The following is a 21,357-nucleotide window of genomic DNA, read 5'->3' on the forward strand; positions in this document are numbered from 1 at the left end:
CGTTGTTGAGTTCTTCACACAGGTATACATACGAGCAATAGCCCACTGCGCTTCTTGAGGAATGATCACCCCAGCTGGAATTGGAATCTTTTGCTGCGCTCGTGGGAAGATCGATTCCACCTGTTCAAGGCACCATATAACCAATAGATGCAGCGCAATACCTGCCTTAGTCTCTCGGCCAGGTTTAGTAGACTTGAGGGGGATATCAGGCATTGGTGGCAACGGGAACAATGCCATATTACACTCCTTCCCATTGCAACAGACCTTCTTGTCTGCTCGAATGGGGGTAGTATCTGGCTCGCATTGGTCCTCGTTGAACTCCGTAAGGAATACCTGCCGCCTGCATGGCGCGTTTGCAAGAGAACGGATCGTCATTGGGAGGGTTGCCCTATGCTTGAGTTCATCAACAGTCCATGTAGGTGGACTATCTAGCTTCCCCCTCTTCTTAGACTTTGGGACAGTTGATTGTAAGTTCTCTTGACTGGCTGCTTCGGTATTATCAGACTGTTGAGAGCAGTCAGACTCAGCTCCATCGCCTTGCGATAATGGCGATGGTGAGTGGGTGATATTAGGTAACCGAAGTATATTCCGCTTACCCTTTTTCTTCTGAGACATTGGCTGATTATTACGCGAACCATGCATTAGAACAGGATCCTGTCCCATTGAGTCGAATGCATAGTGTGGCAGGAATATAAAAGCCATCCCATTGATTGCCTGCTTCACCCGAACAGCCCGACCAACCCGTTCCCAAATATCACCAAGATCATGGCCGATTGGAAGTCCCCATTGAGCAACCACCATAATATCAGGAATATCCATACCCATTCCAAGAGCAGTAGTCGCAATAACTACTCTAAGAGAAGAGCATGGGGATCTGATCTTATCGTACAGTAAGTCCTGATCGTATCGTGGGGTATTCGATGTATATGCACCAATTGCATCCCGAACCATGGTTGGTTCAAACCCTTGAACAAAGAGATACCACTCTAAGGATGTAGAGATATTGGCAACCGATTGAAGTCCATCTACAAAGATAATCGTTTTCGGGATTCGCTGGAGGTCGTCTTCCGTCCTACTAGTTGGATGCTCCAATGCATGATCAACTAGAAACCATAGCCGTTGGTAAGCCATGCTCTTTCCTCTCTCAATGGGCAGAATATTAAGTGAGATATCAGGTCGATCAATTGAGACTCGGATGATCTTGAGTGGCAGTTCATGGTGTGTCTCTTCGTGGAAACCACCATGATAGATGACAGCCTGTTCTGTGGCCTTGTTCAAAGTGGCAGAACAACCAAACCAGATGGTATCAGCACGTAAGTACCGACGTAATTCCCTGATCTTGAGATATTCCAAACGGAATTCCTTCCATTGCTCCATAACATGGAGCTCGTCAATTGCAACCACGCCAATCTTATTCTTTACATCAGGATTTAACAGCAAATCACGAAACTCATCGCTAACTGCTTGCTCAGGACCCATCAAGATATGGGTATATAACCCAGCTGCAATCTCCTTGTACAGGTTCGGATTCGTGTGCTTGGTCTCCGCTGTAACAAGGCAAGGCCTGGCCTCTGGTAACTGTTCAATCGACCGCTTCTGCTCCTCTCCAAGCTTGCTTAAAGGAATCAACTGGATGACAATTCTTCTAATAAAGATTGGGATAGCATGGAAGATGATGCTCTTCCCAAAACCAGTCTTAGCAGAGACAATAGTATCCCCATGGCGAAAAACAATTCGTCGAAGAGCCCGAACCTGGTTGATACGTGGGAGCCGACCACCCAGGAGTCGCTGTAAACCGTGGAAGATAAGATCATGCTGGTATGTGGCATTCTTTCGTATCAGACAGGCCTTGACTAACTCTTGCAGTACCGAACATAACTCTTTCTCTGGCGTCGTTGCAATGGTGGATATCCGTTCTTCAATCGTTTTCTGGATAGAAGCTGATTGTAAAGAGGCCGGATTCTGGTATGAGGGGATTTCATGCTGATGGGCGCGGCCTCGCCGCCGCTTCACTCGCATGGAGGGTGACCTGGAGATTGATCCCGTCAAGTGATGACGCAACAAGCAGTTTTAAAACTCTAGTTACAGAATGTACAGTTAGCAGTTTGATATTTAAAAGCCATAGGACGGTTTAACAAACCCTTATCTATATTTCATCAACTTTTGGAGCCCACTCAACTTCTCCATATGATGTTATTCGAATATCTCGTCAATTCTAGCAATTCTCATCACGTCGACTCCACAGGAAATTCGCAACAGTTTCTCAGACGTTACACAAGACAGTTGCACTCACGTGACTAGTTTTAACGCTAAACATGGGTTTAATCTGGTTACGGTTTAGCTTAACCAGGGTCATGGCTTGAGTAACGTCTGAGCCCAAGCTGAGATAACTTCTACTCAACCAAAGTAAAGCTCGACCTTCTGACAGAAAGCCATTAGGGACGACAGATGAGTCGATCTGCGTTGTGCCGCGACCTTGCTCTAAATTGGCACGTTTCGGAGAGCCGGATCCCATGTTGACAGCCTATTGCCGCATGGTGGTGCGAGTACCCAATTCTCCGCATATCAAAGTCGAAGGACTAGCAAAGGAGTACTCTACTGAAGGACTTCAAAAAGAAAAGGCAGGCGAATGTATTGCCAGCTCTGACTGAATGTAACTATATGCGTAAAACCAACCCTCTCAAAAAGCCTGAGGTGCAAACCTCAAGTATCCGAAGTGATTCATACTTTCATAGCGGTTCGATAGCATATTTGATCGACTTGACATAGCGTGGACTGCAGGTCCCTCAGCAGATGCCAGATCCAAGGACGCCGCAGGCACATTTATAGGATAAGGAGCGAATCCCGATCCTTCTAGCTTCCTCTTCTCTTCAAGAATTAGTTCTACAATCGAGTAACTAGTCATTTGGCCTTACCCCTCTCATCCATAGTGATCCTTATAACTTGATTCTTTCCAGATCCTGTCACAAACCAGCCCTTGCCATTGTCTTTGTCGCTATTTATTCCAATCCTTCTGGTCGAATACTTGCCTTTCAACTAGTATAGTATATCTTAAACCTTATTCGCTACCACTATAAAAAGCTTATCATACAGCCCAGCCAGCCAAATAGAGATCACTAGCATAATTTCACGACCTAGCCCTTCGATTTTAGGAATATCCTATATCCATGGCGACACGATGTCTGCAGCATCTATACACGACTCCAAACCTACCCTATAGATATGGATTCAGAGGTCTACATCGGCATACCACTTGCTAAGTTCGACCGAATCGTGAACTGTAGCGAGGGACACCTCTTCACCCGTATTCCTTGAGTAGCCGGTCAAAGTGGGGTAATAATGATTCATGGGTGTACTGGTACCATGGTACTGATTGCTAGATAGTGAGGTAGAGAAGGCCAAGCTTAGTATGAGGAAGGCTTTGTAAACAATGCTCTAAGATATGTCAAAGTAAAGAGTGCTCTATGAGGATCACTACATGTATGGACAGTCAGGGGCTAATGCAGATGAACCATTCCATTGTAGAACTAATTCTTGAAGGAGGCAAGCAAAGATGAGGGAAACTGGCACTTATCCCATGCAACAGATCTACGAAATCATGAAAGACGCGAACCTGAACTTGGACATGAAATGAACATGAACAAAAGTTTCATCAATTATTGTTACAAGAACCTATCCATATCTACGAGCAAGATCCTGATCCAAAATCCCTATCATGCCATCACTAGATGAGACACAACTCCTGAAACACCAATTACCCCACAGTTGCCTCAGGACTGACCACGATGAAACGAGAACTATGCTTTCAACCGGACCGGACGGTTGATTCCAATACAGTAACGTACTAATTGCAAGAGCACTGTGCATTGCGTCTAATTTTGCTGCCTCATTCTTTTTCTATAGAAGGGAGTTGTTCCATTGGGTATGCCCTCGCAACGTCCCAATTCATTTCTAGATGCTCCGTCTGGAATTATTGAAGGATATGTTGCCCTGATCACCAAGTCAGCTCTTATATTCAATATGTCAAGGAACATCTATAGGAGACGGACCCATCACTGCCTTGGACAACACATTCATGAACTCCAGTTAGATTCAAAGGATTGTCAACTTTGCCAGCCGCATTACCGATGTAGTCCATCGGATACTGCTTACAGGCGTTGATGTGCGATGGATGAAGCTGGGCTATATCTGGCAATTCGTCCGGTGCCTCGACAATTGTGGCGGTCATCCCCCCTTCTATATGCCACTCGATATGGCAGTGGAGCAACCACACCCCTGGCTTCAGCTCAGTTTCCTTTCCCATGGGGAATTGACGAATACATACCGGGATTGTCTGCTTTGAACCTTATCACTACATAACTTTCCGGCAATATGACAACCGTGTCTCGCTGGATAGGCGTTGCAGATATAGGTCCGAGTGTACCAGAGAAAGGGCCTGTATTCGAATCCAGTGGTCGTTCCAGAACTTGAAACGTGTGGCCGTGGAGATGCCATGGATGAGGATGATCATGATTGTTGTTGATTACCATTTGTACCACATCCCCCAATCTTATTACGATCGGGTTCGTATGACCGTATATTCTTGGGTTGCGCGTCACATCCGAATCGAAGGAGAGGGCAGTGTAGAGGGATGGAACCTTTGGAGGAAGATACGTCTTTCCGTCCACTGTTCCTCTGTGATTTGGTTATTCATCAATTTTCGAGTCTTTGGTTCCATACAACTATACCTTATAACTGAATTTATGCCTTCCATTGAGGTTTGCAGCACTATTTGCTTGTTTGGTTTGAATGGAGCCTCTCTGCTCAAAGGAACAAGTTCCAGTTCATCGTAATATCTGAGGTCCGCTATGGACAGACCGGTAGGAGTCGGACGCGATCCGTCATATGTCAGATACGCCGTGGAGTTCCATGAGAGTCCTTCTGTAGGGCTGACGAGACTGACATCTGAGAAAGACAGGATCTCGAAGTTATAGCTTGCCACTGGTTTTGTCCGCACCAGTACCGATATTCGCTGGCCGACAGCCAATCTGCTCAGCCTCTCCCTTGCGTGGAAATCTTCCATATAAATTCCATCTATTTCTACGACAGTGAAGGGGTGTTGATCGAACAGAATCGTGAAACTGAGGAAGTTCGCGATGTTGATTATGCGGAAGAGGTAAGTTTTGTTCGGCCGCACCTGAATGCGATCTCCTTGTCTATCATTTATTAGAGCTGATGATGGGAAATGCTCATGGCCGTCATTAGCCTGGTACCTTTCGGGAGAAAGGTACTCGTTAAGCAGAGGTGGCATTCTCGGATGATACCAATCAGAGAGGGTCATCGTGATCTCTTCGTCTACACGTCCAGCCCAAGGTGCATCTGGATCTTTCACGATCAACGCGCCGCGAAGGCCATCTGGGTACTGACCGCCATAATGCGAGTGATACCAGAAAGTTCCTCCTTGCTCGAGCTTCTTCGGTGAGTATAGTATGCCCCCACGATATGTGCGAATACTTACAGTAAAATCGTAGGTGAAAGAAGCCCCTGTAGGTATCGGGCACTGCGTCACTCCGGCAGCTCCATCCATCTCGGGACTACCTCTCTGATGTATTCCATGCCAATGCACTGCGGTTGACTGATTCCCAAGCTCATTATGTACTTTAATGATGAGCCTGTCACCTTTCATGACTGTGATGGTCGGCGAAGGGAATTCTCCATTGACACCGATAACTGGGCGACTGAAGCCATCAGGAGCCGCTGTAACCCAAGAAAGTTCCCAGTCGTAGCGATGGGTTGTGGCGATAGCACCAAGGGCGCTGTGAAGGACGAGAAGCGTGAAAAATAAGAACATGACTTCTGATGTGAGTTGTTCCCCTACGGAGTTTGCCCATCGGACCCATCCCCCGATTTAAATTCATGGCGAAGACATCTATCCCGCGTGATGGGGGGCAATTCCACCATGCCAATTATGGCATTTATGTTGTGGACTGTGGACGCAAGTGAGATCGAGTAGACCATAAATACAGACCAAAGACATTGCTCGAGCACACACTGCTAACACCCATATCTACACCACACAAATTGAACAGGTGCTTGGCCGGTGAAAGGATTATCGTGCTCAAGACCATCGCCTGACCCTCCATTCCCGGCATGCAATCGGCACACCGTGTGGCATCACAAGTATCAGTATCTCTAGATCGCCCTTGGTTCGTGTCCGAAGTTGCGTTGTCAACTCGGTATTTGGCAGAATGGCGGGTGGTGAAGGTGGGCCAGACTATGGGTGGACTGAGTTGCAATTGGGCCGCTTCTGCTGTACATAATGGCTCCGAACATAGGTGGAGGTGGTCGCTCAGCATATATTAATAGTGATGTTTCCACTGGTGTGGTTGTGTGGATGCCAACCGTTAGGTTGACGAAGACATGCAGGCAGCCGGCGTCTAAATTGGTCGAACGCCACAAGGTTAGTCCGGGAGCCGACTCAGTGGTTCCGTTGTAGTGCAAGCATAGTTTCAAGCTTTTCGTACCCTGTTCAAGATTCTTATGCATTCTCGTCCCCCTAATTAGAGTCACGACGTATCCAAACTATTGAGGAACATCAGCCACTGTTCGCCACTGACGACATAGAACCGCATCTGAAACTCAATGTTCCCGAGCATTGGTTTAGGCGACCTCACCCTGCTTCTCGTTTGCTTCCCCGGAGGTCAGATCCCTCCCTGTTTCTGTGGCTACATGCGTGATGTGTGTCTTGTGATCCTCAACGACTAGATCGTGCGTGTGCTGGTCGACATGGATGTCCTCGGCGAAGACCACAACATCATCTGCATCGCCAAAGATCTTGGCCATCTCCTCGAGCGGGATACCCTTGGTCTCCGGAAGCACGAAGTACAACACAATCGCGCCAAGTCCAGTGATAATGATGAATACCTGCGAAGACTTTAGTTTTACTTGGCAGCCAATAGTGCGAGAACACGAACGAGATAGAATTTCCATCCGATGTTGGCAAATGCAGTTGCAGTCGCTTGCAAATACACAAGATCCGTCAGTGCAATCGTAGCGACTGATAAGCTGAGACCTTTTCCGCGCTGGTGGTTCGGGCTGCAACAGGTCAGTCGCCGTCATGTCTTGTCTCGTCTCGACTCATAAAATACTCACAAGAGCTCGCCATAAAATACCACACCCGCAACATCGACACCAACAGAATAAACCGCGAGGAACTGGAACCATGGTTAGCCTGATACTGTATAATTCACTATGGACGAACCAGGTAAAAAGCCGCAACACCCATACCCAGACCAGCCTTATTTGTCCCCTCCTCTGCAAAACTGGCAACCATAGCTGCTTCGAGGATGAGACATACACAGCAACCGGCCACTGTTAGGAAGGAATGATTAGTAATAATTTAGACAGTGAATAAGTGTGCTTACCCCCAAACAGCATGAGTGGACGTCTTCCTAACTTATCCATGATTAGAGCACCAACCAAGTTAAAGATGACCCCAACTGTGATCCATCCACACTGAAATCTCAACTGATCTTCCGTCCCAAACCCCAATTTTCCATAAAGTGAAGGTCCGTAGTTATTAATTACCAAAACCGCCGTGCTCTGCCCGATAAAAGCAAAGCCCATGGCCAGAGCAGTCCTACTCCGGGCACCCGGCTTCCTAACCATATCGAGCCAGCCCATATCCATCTTCTGGTCATGCTCGGTTTGTTTCTGCATCTGGTAAAACTCAGACCGGGCGAACACCTGATCATCATCGCCTTCGGTTGAGTGAAGCCTCAGTACGATGTCCCGTGCCTTTTCAACTTGGTTCTTCATGAGTAGATACCTTGGGCTTTCGGGAATAAACGGGAGGATAGCCAGCATCATGAAAGGCCAGACAAGAGCCATTCCGAGAGGCCCACGCCATTTTGTGGCATCGTTGTCCGCATAATAGAATGCCATGCCCATGTATGATGCGAGACCTATTCATGGAATCAGTATAATTGCTCCCTGAAGCAGATAGGTGACTCACCATATCCAAGAGCAATATTGACACCATTCATTCCCACGAAGAGGCCGCGAAGTCCAGGAGGGGCGAGTTCAGCAGAGTATACGGGGGCTGGTGATGTTAATAACCAGACGACACGAAGTCACGGGATGGACCACTTACTAACGGCCAGGAATCCCCATGATCCCATGCCGGCGAAGAATCTCGCTACGATGAACATACTAGTAGATATCCATTAATAGAGTACTGAGGTTAATAGAAGGACACTTACGCAGCGTTTCTCGAACCGCACAGCAAAGCACCACCAAAGATGCTGAAGAATGCACAGTAGGCCATACCCATCTTCCGTCCATATTTGTCCATCACCCAGCTTCCAATGATGATGCCGAAGAAGGCACCTGCTTGGAAGACACCGCTCATAGCGCCGATCAAGTTCGCGCTGTTTGACGTCGGCAAACCAGTCGCTGGGTCAACAAGCCCCATATAGATAAGAAACTGTGGCAATCCCAGCGTAGTTCCTATGATGGATGATGGGTATCCGAATGCGATCTGGCCTAAGGAGACCAAAAAGCAAACGATAAAGTTGTACCAGTTGAATTGGCGTTTCCCCTCCATCTTGACAGACGAGATGAAGTGAGATTCTGGAATAGTGGAATATATTATATCCAAGAGGTAACTGCAAGTGCCGAGGAGGCGTTTGGGAATAGGCAAAGGAAACCGCCAGGAATGGGCTTGGAGGGGCTGAAATTGGGATTATATGTTCCGTCGAAGAAGGCTTGCTGTTCACCCTGGGGCTTCATGGCTTGAGCTCAACGATATCTCGGTTCTCCACTAGGTTCGTATGGAGAAGCATGTAGAGGTTGCATGGGAACGCCTCCAAGGGACTGGAACCTCCTCGTAGGCGAATGGATTAGCCGGAGGCATTGAATTAAGCCCGGAGGGAAATAGTAGTCCTCATGCCTGGGATAATCCCGCCGCTAATGGGGAGGAAGTTGTCAGGGTATCTGGGCGGGCGAGACAGTATGCTTCACGAAATTACATTCCCGGAGGACCTGATTTTGGGTATGAAGCGATACAAACGGAAATAAAGAAAAATTGGACTAGAAAGACTGCCACTGGCAGGGAAACCGGGTCGGAACATGGAAGAAGAGAACCGAGAACCAAGAATCCAATTGACATGCTCAAAGCATATTGGATAGGTAGGCAGCCATGTCTCTATGCATATTTCCCGGACGGAAGAAACCAAACGTAAGCCAAACGTAAGGAAATATTCGGATAGTAGAGGAAGATGAAGGGAAGTTCGGCACGATTCGGGTATAGTGTCTTGAGGGTTGAAGGAGACTCTGAAACTTTAAACATGCCATAAGATGAATGAGCATAATTCCAAAGAAGTGGCTCCGCCTGGATGTGCGCATGACAGACTGTTGACTAGTCACATCGAAAAGCTGGTTAAGGTGCCTATTGCCCATCCTAACCTGTCCATTGTTCATCTCAATAATCGGCTTCATTTACCATCGTACAACCTATGAAGCTGACTGAATTGAGTGGAACAAGCTCGCCTGGTTCTGTATGATGCTAGGAGGTCTCGACCAGCCAGCTATGTATCATCTTTGACTGGGTGAACGCCCAAGCTTCCCGGACATTTCATGTATGATGCTTAACTGGCGTGGCATTGAAAGTCATCGATACGAAAATGGCCGAAAATTACCATTTGGAGGGACCGCCAGTGGTCGATTGGAGGTTTGTCATTGCAAAGCGTCGATTTTGTTAAGCTGGGAGCAGTTCTCAGACCACTGGGGCTTAGCTGCGAGAATGGCTTTTAAGAAATTCGGGGTAAATCCCAATACCCAATAGTATGATCGCGATACAGCCATTTCCCCGCATCATGTGGCATCTTGTAGTTCCGCATGCAGAATGCGTTCTCTTTGCGGGTTGGTCAAAGGTCGAACACGAACGGAAGAGATATGAGCCGAATCGCCGGTTCCTCAGCTCGCCAGCTAGGAGACTTTGCGATGTCTCGTGGCATTGAATATGAGCATAGTGCAAGCCTTGTGTAATGGAGCGGCACGGCATGGAACGTACTTCTAGATACGTCTCATCGGCGGGCTATTTTGATGTTTGTAAGAAGTGAAGACAGTGACATTGAAACTGAGCTTGAAGTTGCAGATTCGCACGCGAAGTTATTAGGGGCTCCACTGTCGTCAACCACCAGACCATAATAGGCATGGCAAACACTATTTCTAGATTGAACTTATGAACATCATTTGACATATCCCATGATCAAGCACCAACTAATAATAACGAAGATTTCAAGTCATACTGAAAATCGTTAGGTCCATTACAGAGTGTCTAATGAGTAATGACCGTCGAATACCATCAGCGTCCATGGTTTGGCCTATCAAGGCCCATCCACAAGAGGGATTGATGGTCAACAGGTATCCTCTGCAGAGATCCTCGACTCCAGGACAAATCGAAATCAGCAGGGTACGGAATTCTACTGCGAGTCCCTGGATCCAGATAGGGCGTACTGTCTCTTCTCGGCGCACGATAAGTTGCTGGAAACCTCTGTGACTTCGGAAAAATGTGACCCAGAGTATTGAGACTGACTAGTACATTAGATTTTACAGAAAGACGAAAGTAACGAATCGACGACGGCTTCAGCAGCTTCAGAAACACCAATTTTAATTCCCATTTACGGTAGTCTGCAACTTCGTCCCTTTATCCTCACGGCATACAGCTGAGTGTCGTCCGTGAATAGACAATGTGAAGGTAACCCTCCTAAAGGCCGTGGACAGTTTTGTATGACTTTAGCATTTCATGTTTACGAGATATTGTAATGTCTCCAGTCTCAAGAGCAACGTCTCTCTATCGCTATTGTCCTCAGTCTTCGGATGGGATCATGCGTCAGCAACCGACATGTTGCTACTGGTTCTTGACTTCTTCACGCTCGCTTCCTTTGATGCTGTTCTTGAATCTCCCCTATTACCGAGTGCCACAACATTAGATTGATATACGCTGTTTCGAGCCAAACGCATGAATGCGGATCAGAGCCGGTGAGGAATTTGCACACTTGTGGTACCTCTAATACACAATATACATGACCATATTATTCACCGAGTCCAATCCATTGTCCACCCTTGCGCCTCCTATGCAACCATTAACTAGCTGAGGAACCGCCAATCGAGAAAGCGGAAGATACAATCGCAGCGAAAGTAGGATGCCGCTGAACGACCAACCCAAACCCATGGAATATACAACCACAATCCTTCTCCACGACTTATCGCGATCCGTTACCGTGGACCAGTAGGAAGCTCTGCATAATAACCAGGCTGTCCAGGCTGTCCAGGCTGTCCAGGCAACCCTGGTGGTGTCGGCTGCACATACCCCTGAGGCGGAGAACCAGCAGGTGCTGGCGCTGTCTTTAGTATGGGCTGACCACCGGCTTCATATATGTTTGGTTGTCCGCTGACCTCATGAACGTTCGCTGGCGCTCCTTTGGCATCATAGTAGCTGCTAGCGCCCGGAAATGGCGGCGGAGGAGAGCCTGGAGTCGAACCAACAGGAGCGGCTCCCTGGTTCCATCCTGGGGGCGGTGGAGCCATCGGTTGAGGAGGATACTGGCCCATAGGCGGCTGTCCCATGGGAACTTGGCCGTTCATGTTCGGATCGTATGTAGGGGCAGGCCCAGGCGCCGCGGCTGGAGCATTCGCGGAGTTATTCTTCTTGTTGCGCTTCAGAGCCCAAACCAACAGGACAGCGCCGATGATCCCGAGCACGACGATGGCGACGCCGATTCCGATTCCGACCTTTGCTCTCGTACTGAGTCCATCAGAGCTGGAGCCGCCACTAGTGGTTCCAGAAGAGCTGGAAAACCCTGTTGCTCTGCCGGCTCCGGTCTGAGTGGCGGTGGTTATCGATCCGGTAAGGGTTCCGGTGGGAAATAGTCCACTACCGCTAGAGCCACTGAGAGCGGCAGCTTTGCATCAGAGTCAGCATTGCCTAGAATCCAGCGACACGATGCGCTCCACATACTACAGAAAGGGTAGAGAAAGTCGATCGTCGCGCCGATATCCGCACTATTGCACTCCATGCCAGCGCACCATCCGAGATCGTATCCAAAGTTAGAGTCATTGCAGAGACAAATGTCGTTTCCTGAAGCACAACTGCTGTTACCCTTGGCCTCTGCCCAACATTTTTGCTACAGACTGAATTAGCGACTCTTCGAACATTTGCAGATGGAAACTCACTCACACCACATGCTGGGATTGAGGCAAGGTTCTGTCCCATTGCCATCGCCGCCAGTTGGGCGACAATGGCCGAGATAAACCACGCCCTTCGCATCTTCGACGACTGCTGGGTACCGTGGATTTGGAAATTCGCGCTCACGACGATCCCACACGTTGGAACTTGGAACCAGGGCCGTGGAACAATGCGAACAAGGAAATACTAAATAGAGTACACCCGCCGTCGCACACGGGTATTGCAAGGCTAAATAAAAGGATTGTCGGGAATCGCTCCCCAGCCTGCGCAGGGGGTTTCAGACATCAGTACACAAGGGACTGGGGCAGCAGATAACTAGTAACATAACAATTAACAGGGAGCAATCTTCGCCCTCCGCCTTGCGCTATCACCATTTTGGTCTTCCAGCTCGACGCCAGTCGGCCAACAAGGCCTAGTTCCCAGCCCTGGGCTGCGGGATGGCCAATCCTATCCGGTTATGGCATCGTTAAGCGATCCTTTACGGGCGCGAACTTCTTGGCAATGGGGAGCGCTTCCGGATTTTGCGCCTCGAGTCTGAACTCTGAAAGTCTGAAAGTCCGGTCAACTGACGCTCTTAAATTTGCTTAACTGTCGCGGTTCCACGCGCAATTAGCAAATGTGTTCATACCACGCTAAAGGATCCCGACTCCCGCCTAATAGTTTTGTCCTGGTATTGTACCTGTCGAGTAATCTGTAATCCGGTCTCCGATCTGACTTTTTTCGAACCTGGGCTCCAACTCGATCCCAGCACGTGACACAGCATGCCTTGTCGAATTTCTGCGAGAAGTTCGAGAACATCATTTCATTCCTACTTCGTACCTTGGGCATAATTTCAAGGGATAGGAAAGGAATGAGTTCTTCGCAACCATTGACACACCATTGAAATTGAGAGGCAACTTTTTGGGACTGTCGACAATTCCAAGACTGAGCACGACGGCAGTATTCACTCGACATTCGAAGAAGGAGCTTGGCCAGCCGAAACTTTGCGAGAGGATAGCCCTAGACACCAGCTGAGTCCTTCAAGATATTAGGGTCTCCTGCAGTTTGCATGAACGCACAAGCAACCGAAGAGTCGCATCTGCAGTCTCCCAGCCTGTTTTCAATCAATTTGATGATATAATTGAGGCATCTGACGTTGGAGATTTTTCTAGCAGAACTACCCCGTCTGTTCGACGGCTCCATTACTTTCGACTGTTTGCGTGACGAGCATTCGTCTCCCTGAGCTTTATGATAATACCGGAAAGGACCAATAACGAGTAGATGTTGGAAAGCCGTGGCTGCGACCTTTTCGCCTTCATCAGGCAAATTGTTACTCTTTTATTCCGCAACCTTCTTCTCTGGCCAGCGCAAGTAAGATTTAGCTAGGTAGTGGGACTCCAGAAACGCGACGGCAAGAAAAAGATCATTCATCTACGTCTTTCGCAGGTGAAGGGTTTCCAGTCTTTCCACCTTGACAACACGCATGGTTTCATGGTCTCGGATATGATTCTGTTGAATTCGCCAGGAAAGACAGATATCTCGCATATACTCAAGAAAGATACGGTCGTCGGCGTGTAAAAAGCAGGATATCAAATAGGGGCAGGGTGGATGGCATGAGAGAACGTCGAAGATCTCAACCTCTTTGCGAAACCGTCGTTCTTTTCGTTGCCGGATTTAGGCACCTTGAGTACGATGCGAGGATTCACCTTATAGACATAACAGATGCCACACCAGCTAACCCAAAGAAAATTGTCTAGGGGAGATTCAGGCACCATGATAGTGGAAATGAATGGATGGACTGCTCAGGAACATGAAGAACGGCGTATGTATGGTCAAGAGAGAGGGATTCGGGCACGTTTCCCTCATGCGAGGTTTGGACATGCACGTCGAGAGTTAAGATGTGAGGTATAATTAATTACCTAGGGATAATTACTCCCCAAACCTGCACTCGCAGAATGAGCGCATTCATGCTCGCTTGCTAAGCAATTGCTCGTAGCTTGAGGAGTTCGGCATGCTGGACATGTGGTGTCCCCATCCAATCGGCGTACAGTAGTACCTGTAACTGAGAACTGAGTGGAAGTTATATCAAGAGATCATTCAGCTCGTCTTTCGTAAATCCTAGAAGATGCATGACATCTAGCAGGCTGCTCGAATTCAACCGTGCTGGGGCGTCGACCTGTACTTTCGGCTTCGCATTGAAGGCCACACCAAGACCTGACACGCCCATCATCTTCAGATCATTAGCGCCATCTCCAACCACGAGCGTCTGCTCCAGCAATATGCCTTCTTTCTGCGCAATTTCTAACACCAGGTCCCGCTTCATCTCCGCATTCACAATGACCCCCTCTAGCTCTCCCGTCAACGTCTTCCCATCCGTCGAGACCACCAAGTTGTTCGCATGTGCATAATCCAACTCCAGCTGTTTCGCAAGCCAACCCGTCAACGGCATAAATCCACCGGACAGCACTGCTGTTTTGTACCCAAGCCGCTTCAGCACCTTAATCAGGTCGGGAACCCCCTGCGTCATCCGTATGACGGACTTAAGCTCCTCGAAGACCGAGACCTTGACGCCTTTCAGCAGGGCGACGCGCTCGCGCAGCGACGCGGTGAAATCCAGCTCGCCATTCATGGCACGTTCGGTGATATCGGAGACTTGCTTCTGGAAGACAGGGCCGAGTGATCGTGCTATCTCGTCGATTACCTCTTGTTGGATGAGGGTAGAATCCATGTCGAAGACGGCGAGTCGGCGGTGGCGGCGGAAGACGTTGTCAGGGAGGAAGTTCAGTTCAGCGCCCGTTCTGACCTGGAGCTCAACTAGTTGCGGTTGGCTGCGTAATCTGTAGAGAAATTGGCCATCGATCGGGGTAGCTTTGGAGTGGTCATCGCAAGTAAATGTGATTTCGCCTATTCGGGGGCTCGAGTTCAAACTCCTGGTGCCTTCTATTGAGACGCCATTGATGCCTTGTAAGCACCGTAAGAGCTCCCTCTGCAGGAGCACAAACGGTGGCTCTGATATTGAGTCGTCCGCTGCCACGCGATCCTTCGCGGTCAGTGCTTCTGTGCTATGTGCGGGCGTCGGGTTTGTCTCTAACGTCTCATCGGCTCGAGGAGGTCGCTCATCTACCGGAACCGGCAGAGGTTGCCCGGGGAAGTAGAAGACGGCGACAAAGCGTCGTATAGAGGGTAAGATATCTGCACTCATCGTTGCTCAACAGTCATGCGGTGGCTGGTAAGGTCGATGATGTTGGTGGAAGCTCAAAATTTCTGACTGATGATCGGATTGCGTCAAACTGGGGTCGAAACCCTGAATTTCTCGATCAGCGGGGCGCTAACCCCACCCACACCGATCTTGATGCCCAATTTGATATCTGGCATCCCCTTTTTGTGCTGCCCCATATATAGGTGTCTTCAATTCATTGAGAAAGCGACGTATGCAACGTCGCAAAAACTTCAAGGTCCATATAAAGGACCGAATATGAACATCAGTTTAAGGTACGGAGTACGGTCGGAGCGACACCGCAATCAGACTTCACCAACAAGAAAGAGCCATCGAAGGCTTGAGTTGCATCCGCAACATACAGGTTCTGGGTTAGACCCGAGAGCAGACTGCGATTCTTTTCGGAGACTTTCCGAAATGCGCCTATAATTCAGCCTTAAGAGTTCCCGGTGGTCGGGAAGGGAGCAAAACAGCTGTTCGAGGTGGATTGGTCTAGACTTCTGAATGCGAGCTGTCCGAAGTCCAGGCTCCAGTCAGGGCGATCCGGTGTCTGCGCCATCAAACCATTTAGTGTTTACGAGTTCAGGTAATACGGTGAGTACAAAGGACTACACTAAGCGGATGCCAGGATGCTTAAGGAGACCCATATAGGTCATGAGGATCTGGATTTCCTTGCCTATCTCGGTCCTTCCCATATCTCAGCCGCACCAGGGTCATGGAACAGTACTATTTACCCGGGACATGACCGCCGGTTAATACTCATCTTGCAGAATATGATGTCGAGTGGACTGCTGCAAACATCCAGGGGTTTCAATTCAGTTTGTGTAGAGGCATATGACGAAAGTTTCTATTGGCAGATTTCTATTTCACCACCAATCGTTGAGCTCGAGCTGGCTGTCCGCTCTTGTAAGCATATCCGGCCTCTTCAAACGCACGTTCGAAGCGGTCAGTCTCATGGGACGGCTTCGTTAGTATCTCCATTGGGAGACTTTTCTATTAGACCCACATCGTCACGTACTGATATCTTTTCACGTCTAAACTTGTTCTACAAGACATGTAGATTTCTGATGGCCAGGGGGCTCGGAATCTTTGCTGACTGAGGCGGTTCCACTACATGACCCCTCTGTTGAAGCATGCAATGTCATTCCCACTGGTTGATCCCAATACCTCTTTGGATAAGCGGTATGTAGTCCAGCCCTATTCTTGTCCTTTACGCCTTTGATACGGAAGTTTCCGCGTCTTTTCAATGCAACGGTGCCAACATCATGGAGAGGTTTCCTAAAGAGCTTGGAGTGTGCAGTCCAATAGGGGGACCTATCGTAACCTTAGCCTTACAGTGTCATGTGCGATGCCTATAGGTCAGCTCGCCATACATCAACCTCCAAAACACCAAAATTACGGGATATCATCGGCTCCCCCTTCATCCACCTTGCCTGGCGTTATGTTGCATTAGCCGGTGCTCGATATACATACCTTACAGATACTTGTTTGTCCCAACGAGCCCAGAACATGGGCCAATTCTGCCATGCCCTGGTCACCGCTCGAGTCCAACAAAATTCTCTGGAGCATCCAATCTCTCCGAATTTTCTTCTCTTCCTCAGCTTCCATCACCAATATGCATCAAGATGGGGACGCCGACCGCTTCAGTAGGCGGTATCTCGCCATTGCTTTCTTGCACGGCGCTGCCATCGGACATATCCTAAAGATGGCATACCGTAGAGCATTCATAAGTCGCTGCGGGCATGATGATTCCAAAGGTGAGCGAGGGTCGTTAGACTATAAAGTCGTTGTGGTCGTCAGGATAATCAGATCCCATTAGAAATACAACTCTCCAGCCAAGCAGAAGTTGGACACACTGAACAGCCTCGTCATTTTTCTTCTATCTAAGATGATTCATTCTTCGATTCTCCACACAGCGGCCTTCGTTGCCACATATTTGATAGCTTTCCTGGCAGTTCCCGTTCGATCCGATCTCTTGAGCCCCTTACCCGACACTGCCACATCGGGCGCGCTAAAATGGCAACCGGTCTTGGACTTTGATAAAGACAGCTGCTACCACGTCGCCGCCATCGACAAAGACAAAAACCTCAACCCTGGTCTAGAGCCGAGGAACAACAACCTCGACCTCTGTCGCGCCCAAGATCGGCTGTACCACAGCAACGCATACTCACGCCAGCGCTGCAACCACGGCTGGTGCGCGTACATGTACGGCTACTATTTCGAGATGGACCAGATGTTCGCGTTCGGCCAAAATGGGCACCGCCACGATTGGGAGTTCATCATCGTCTGGACGCTGAACGACGAGGTCAGATTCGTGTCGTGGTCCGCACACGGAGACTACACCACTGCCTACTACACCGGCGTTCGGTTCGAGGGGAATCATCCGAAGCTCGTTTATCACCATGGGGCCGCGAATACCGGGTCTTTCAGATTGGCGAAACCTGAGGACGACAAGATTGAGAACCACTGGGGGGTGTGGTTCAAGGCGTGGCTTGTCTCCCGGGAAGTGGTCAGGGATGATATTGGCCATGCGCTGATGGTGCATGATTGGGGGAATGCTCATTCTGACATGAAGGATGAGAGGTTCGGTGGATCTTTGAATGAGGCCATGCCACAGGATGCCAGGAACAATGGGTTCGATCCGTGGGCGTAAGATTTGGAGAAGGGCGCATTACGCAAGAAGTAGGGTAATGGATGGAGTTTTATTGCTATGCCATGACCATAACGATTTTTTTTGTAGGGTTATGTTTCGCCAGTTTTCTTAGAGTATGCACCCAGTCTTGCTTGGGTGGAGCACTAAATTCATAAACCAAATTATTCGGCATAGAATACATCTCGTCCATTTCTGCAGAAGCCCATACCCAACTGTGAACTCATCGGCCGAGAGTAACTCGTATATTCTAGACAACAAACATCACTCCAGCACCACACAGCCCTGTCGACCCGGTAGCCATATTCGATGGTCACTTGAACGGTGGTGGACCGGGTACATATTCTTGTGGTGTAGTGGATATGCTGAGCAACTACCCTCTCACAATACTTCTTCAACGGAATTTCAGCTGCGGAATATAGTCCTCTTGGAGCACGAGGTGTATATGGCGCACTGAGAAGTACCGACCTACATAACCGCACGAGCGACGCCTTCATAATCTTCCAGTTGAACTAATACTGGAGATTGCAAGAAACATGTCCTGTTGGCAGCCTCATATTATAACGAGAGTGCCGTGAATTTAGGACTTGCCTTGCTCCTCGCGGCGTCGCATCTGTGAGATAAATAGCGGTTTCGCTCAATCAGGTGATTAATGCAGCGACACCGTGGGAAAACACCTTTAGATTCCAAAAGAGCGTAGATAGATTAACCTTGATCCTGAAGAGCCGGATCCTACGAAAACAGGCTGTTCCTGCAGCTATTTTATATGGTTTACAATGGTGATCTTTTCCCTAAGAAGGGAAAGAATAGGGGTATAGAATCGAATACGGAATGAAGCCGTGGGGAAACGCCAAGAAACACAGATATTCTGTGACAGCATCAGATGTTGGAGATCTAGACCTTAATGGATAGTTAGGAGCTCCTCCGATTCGGCTTCCTGACTCAGCGTGATGGGGGGACCAAATTGTAGAATGAGCATGAAAATGAATGGAATCCGCCCCTTCCGAGGCAGATATTGCCCGCCTAAGTTGCTCAGGCTGCCGAAGTATCCATGAGCAGGAATACTTTTCTATCGCTTAACTGAAACGGTCGCCAAATTATCGAATATGGAGAGGTCTGGAAGAGTCCATATACCTCTCCAGCCATTACTCATTCTCTAGTGAGTGCTTCCGCGGACTCCTAGAAACAGAATGAAGAACTAAACTGTCAGAAAGGGCACATTGACGACTTCCACCATTTTCGAGCGTTCTCTATCGGGAAAAGCACCTCGAAAACTTGTCTCGGTGGATGGTGTTTCGGAATCGTACAAACCACGTCGAACCAGATCACCACGCACGAGATTCTTTCCTTTGATATCCGCGGAAAATATATATTCAACTGTTCCTCCACTGTTCCGGAGGATGTGTCGACAGGGGAGTTACTTCGTCGAGGCCATTGCATCAGGAGGTCCAAATGCCCCGGGAAAGATGGGCGCGGTTTGAAACCTATGAGGACTGGTGTTTGTATAATTTTAATTGATGCTTGGAAAGTTGACGTCGCGCCTGCGGGACCCAGCAGATGGAAGTAGCAGGTCCGTTTGTTCTGCTGTCATGCACCAGACGTCCAGGCCCTCATGTAACCGGATATTGATAGGAACCGGGGTTAACAAGTGAAAACTGAAGAGATACTTCCGTTGGGTGTTGACGCGTCACTTACACGTCTCTGGCCGCGACGCGTCGCGACTTAAGTCCATATGATGTTTGATAGCCGATACTTATGTTGGTAACTAGTTAGTTAAGTGAATTATTCCGTAACGTATTCCACAAGCGAGCCGCCACTACAAGCGAGCCGCCACTACAAGCGAGCCGCCACCTCAACCTATACCAAACCACTTCAAGTACAGATTTCTCTACAACGCCAAATAAAATCACTTATTTATAATATCTAGTATATTCTACAGTATCTTGCCGACCTAGAGGACATGTTTCAATACGATGTCCTACCTCACGGCAGCGTCCACATCGCCTTCGACGCGGCGCAGCCCCGTCCTGCCGGGTACGACTTTGACGCATTTCTTGAGAAATTTGGGACTCAACGGCGGAATGAATAATTAAATCCTGCCCCTCCTCAATAGTCAAAGACCCTCGCTCCTGAATCCGCTTTTTTTTTCGTTGTCTTCGTTGCGTTGCGAGATTGTTTGCCTTTCGAAGAGTCTCGTTTTCACCCTTCAGAATCGTGAGCGAATGGACCATTGCCTGGGCGCCCTTGACGAACTGATCAAGCGCCTCATTGATTGGCGTAGGCGACCTATTTTGATAGTTCGTAATACGGCCTTGAATTAGCTTCGATTGAGCCGTCAATTCAATAGCGTTGCTTGGTGTTATCGTCTCCCATTGAGCATCCTCAGCGGCTAGAGTCGGAGTCCTTGGTCTGACGTCGAGCTTCGAAATCACGGCTTCTGGATCGTACGGAACTAGCCCTGAGCCTCGGAAGGCCCCACGGATATTCTTCTTCGTAAGAGCGGCTTCGTGTGCGGCTTTGAATGCTGGTAGGAACTCGAGTTTGGTGATATGGTTGATAGAGTTCCGTATCAAGTCCTCAATCTGATATCCGTACGCCTTCTTCAGAGGCCCAAAACAACCCACATCAAGCGGCTGGAGGTTGTGGGACGCGTGGGGAGGCATACAAAGCGTAATAATGTTCTTCTCTTTGCAGAATTCCTGGAATTGAAGGGAGTTATGGCTCTCGTGCCCATCAATGATCAGGAGACGCCAGCCTCCGGTTGTACGAGGCGTTGTATACTTCTCAAAATGCTGTAGCCATTCAAATCCAAGCTCATTCATAGTCCATCCATAGTCGCTTAGGGTCAAAACCCAATCCTTTGGTATATCGTCGCTGTACCACGCTGAGAGCCCAGTTGACACCGACGCTTCTGCTATCCCGAGCAGCAAGGAGTTTATTGGCCATATCTTCAACACCACCCAACTGGGGCCCAAATCCTCGCGAATCTAGGTCCAAGATATGTCGAATAATAACACTCTCCTCTAGATCCGTAAGTTTTCTTGAATTGGGCGTACAGTCGCGTCGTGAAAGGATTCCAGCGCGTCGATCTCTAAGAGTTGTTCTAGGGACGTTGAATATAGCTGCAGCTTGTAGATTGCTCTGAATTTGGCCTTGACCGATAGCGTGTATAGCTAAAGATAAACGACCCTCTTTTTGGATAGATTGAGCATCAATTGATTGAGACATTGTTGTTTATAGACCGAGTGTCGCGTTTTCTGGTTGAGGTGGCGGCTCGCTTGT

At 48.7% G+C, this 21,357-nt stretch overlaps 8 protein-coding genes across 8 annotated transcripts; 1 reads left to right on the plus strand and 7 right to left on the minus strand.

The window, feature by feature from the left end:
- Positions 1–867: 867 nt before the first annotated feature.
- P152DRAFT_414520 (uncharacterized protein) lies at positions 868–2,390 on the minus strand (the record flags this gene model as incomplete). Its single annotated transcript, XM_033677028.1, has 3 exons — positions 2,141–2,390; positions 1,867–2,078; positions 868–1,818 (listed from the first exon to the last, which is right to left on the minus strand). Coding segments are annotated over exons 2-3 (1,104 nt in total), but the record flags the coding sequence as incomplete, so codon positions are not given.
- A 1,625-nt stretch (positions 2,391–4,015) lies between these two features.
- On the minus strand, positions 4,016–5,830 carry P152DRAFT_465720 (conidial pigment biosynthesis oxidase Abr1/brown 1; the record flags this gene model as incomplete). Its single annotated transcript, XM_033680648.1, has 4 exons — positions 4,016–4,275; positions 4,325–4,674; positions 4,728–5,449; positions 5,498–5,830. The coding sequence occupies 4 exons, from the start codon at positions 5,828–5,830 to the stop codon at positions 4,016–4,018; spliced, it is 1,665 nt and encodes a 554-aa protein (XP_033535606.1).
- Positions 5,831–6,639: 809 nt separating this feature from the next.
- P152DRAFT_393907 (MFS general substrate transporter) lies at positions 6,640–8,189 on the minus strand (the record flags this gene model as incomplete). Its single annotated transcript, XM_033676224.1, has 7 exons — positions 6,640–6,903; positions 6,954–7,074; positions 7,132–7,193; positions 7,241–7,350; positions 7,404–7,943; positions 7,994–8,080; positions 8,132–8,189. 7 exons carry the CDS (start codon positions 8,187–8,189, stop codon positions 6,640–6,642), a joined length of 1,242 nt encoding a protein of 413 aa, XP_033535607.1.
- P152DRAFT_299705 (uncharacterized protein) lies at positions 8,084–8,960 on the minus strand. The gene has a single exon (XM_033675078.1). It carries the CDS (start codon positions 8,582–8,584, stop codon positions 8,237–8,239), a length of 348 nt encoding a protein of 115 aa, XP_033535608.1. The 5' UTR covers positions 8,585–8,960; the 3' UTR covers positions 8,084–8,236.
- Positions 8,961–10,657: 1,697 nt separating this feature from the next.
- On the minus strand, positions 10,658–11,531 carry P152DRAFT_457346 (uncharacterized protein). The gene is made up of 2 exons (XM_033679208.1): positions 11,440–11,531; positions 10,658–11,378 (listed from the first exon to the last, which is right to left on the minus strand). The coding sequence occupies exons 1-2, from the start codon at positions 11,472–11,474 to the stop codon at positions 11,051–11,053; spliced, it is 363 nt and encodes a 120-aa protein (XP_033535609.1). The 5' UTR covers positions 11,475–11,531; the 3' UTR covers positions 10,658–11,050.
- A 330-nt stretch (positions 11,532–11,861) lies between these two features.
- On the minus strand, positions 11,862–12,262 carry P152DRAFT_457348 (uncharacterized protein; the record flags this gene model as incomplete). Its single annotated transcript, XM_033679209.1, has 2 exons — positions 11,862–12,167; positions 12,260–12,262. The coding sequence occupies 2 exons, from the start codon at positions 12,260–12,262 to the stop codon at positions 11,880–11,882; spliced, it is 291 nt and encodes a 96-aa protein (XP_033535610.1). The 3' UTR covers positions 11,862–11,879.
- A 1,821-nt stretch (positions 12,263–14,083) lies between these two features.
- P152DRAFT_506726 (phosphoserine phosphatase serb) lies at positions 14,084–15,410 on the minus strand (the record flags this gene model as incomplete). Its single annotated transcript, XM_033682492.1, has 2 exons — positions 14,084–15,011; positions 15,333–15,410. 2 exons carry the CDS (start codon positions 15,408–15,410, stop codon positions 14,289–14,291), a joined length of 801 nt encoding a protein of 266 aa, XP_033535611.1. The 3' UTR covers positions 14,084–14,288.
- Positions 15,411–17,258: 1,848 nt separating this feature from the next.
- Positions 17,259–18,328, plus strand: P152DRAFT_457351 (NPP1-domain-containing protein). The gene has a single exon (XM_033679210.1). It carries the CDS (start codon positions 17,314–17,316, stop codon positions 18,076–18,078), a length of 765 nt encoding a protein of 254 aa, XP_033535612.1. The 5' UTR covers positions 17,259–17,313; the 3' UTR covers positions 18,079–18,328.
- The last annotated feature ends 3,029 nt before the right edge of the window (positions 18,329–21,357 follow it).

Source organism: Eremomyces bilateralis (assembly GCF_010015585.1).
Source record: "Eremomyces bilateralis CBS 781.70 unplaced genomic scaffold P152scaffold_6, whole genome shotgun sequence".
Lineage (NCBI taxonomy): Eukaryota > Fungi > Ascomycota > Dothideomycetes > Eremomycetales > Eremomycetaceae > Eremomyces > Eremomyces bilateralis.

Bases quoted from the DNA above. Each gene is read 5' to 3' on its own strand.
- P152DRAFT_299705 (XM_033675078.1), bottom strand. From the start codon at position 8,584: ATGGAGGGGAAACGCCAATTCAACTGGTACAACTTTATCGTTTGCTTT.
- P152DRAFT_457346 (XM_033679208.1), bottom strand. From the start codon at position 11,474: ATGATGCCAAAGGAGCGCCAGCGAACGTTCATGAG. The intron at 11,379-11,439 runs GTCAGCGGACAA...AGACAGCGCCAG, and splicing joins CGCCAGCGAACGTTCATGAG to CACCTGCTGGTTCTCCGCCT.
- P152DRAFT_457351 (XM_033679210.1), top strand. From the start codon at position 17,314: ATGATTCATTCTTCGATTCTCCACACAGCGGCCTTCGTTGCCACATAT.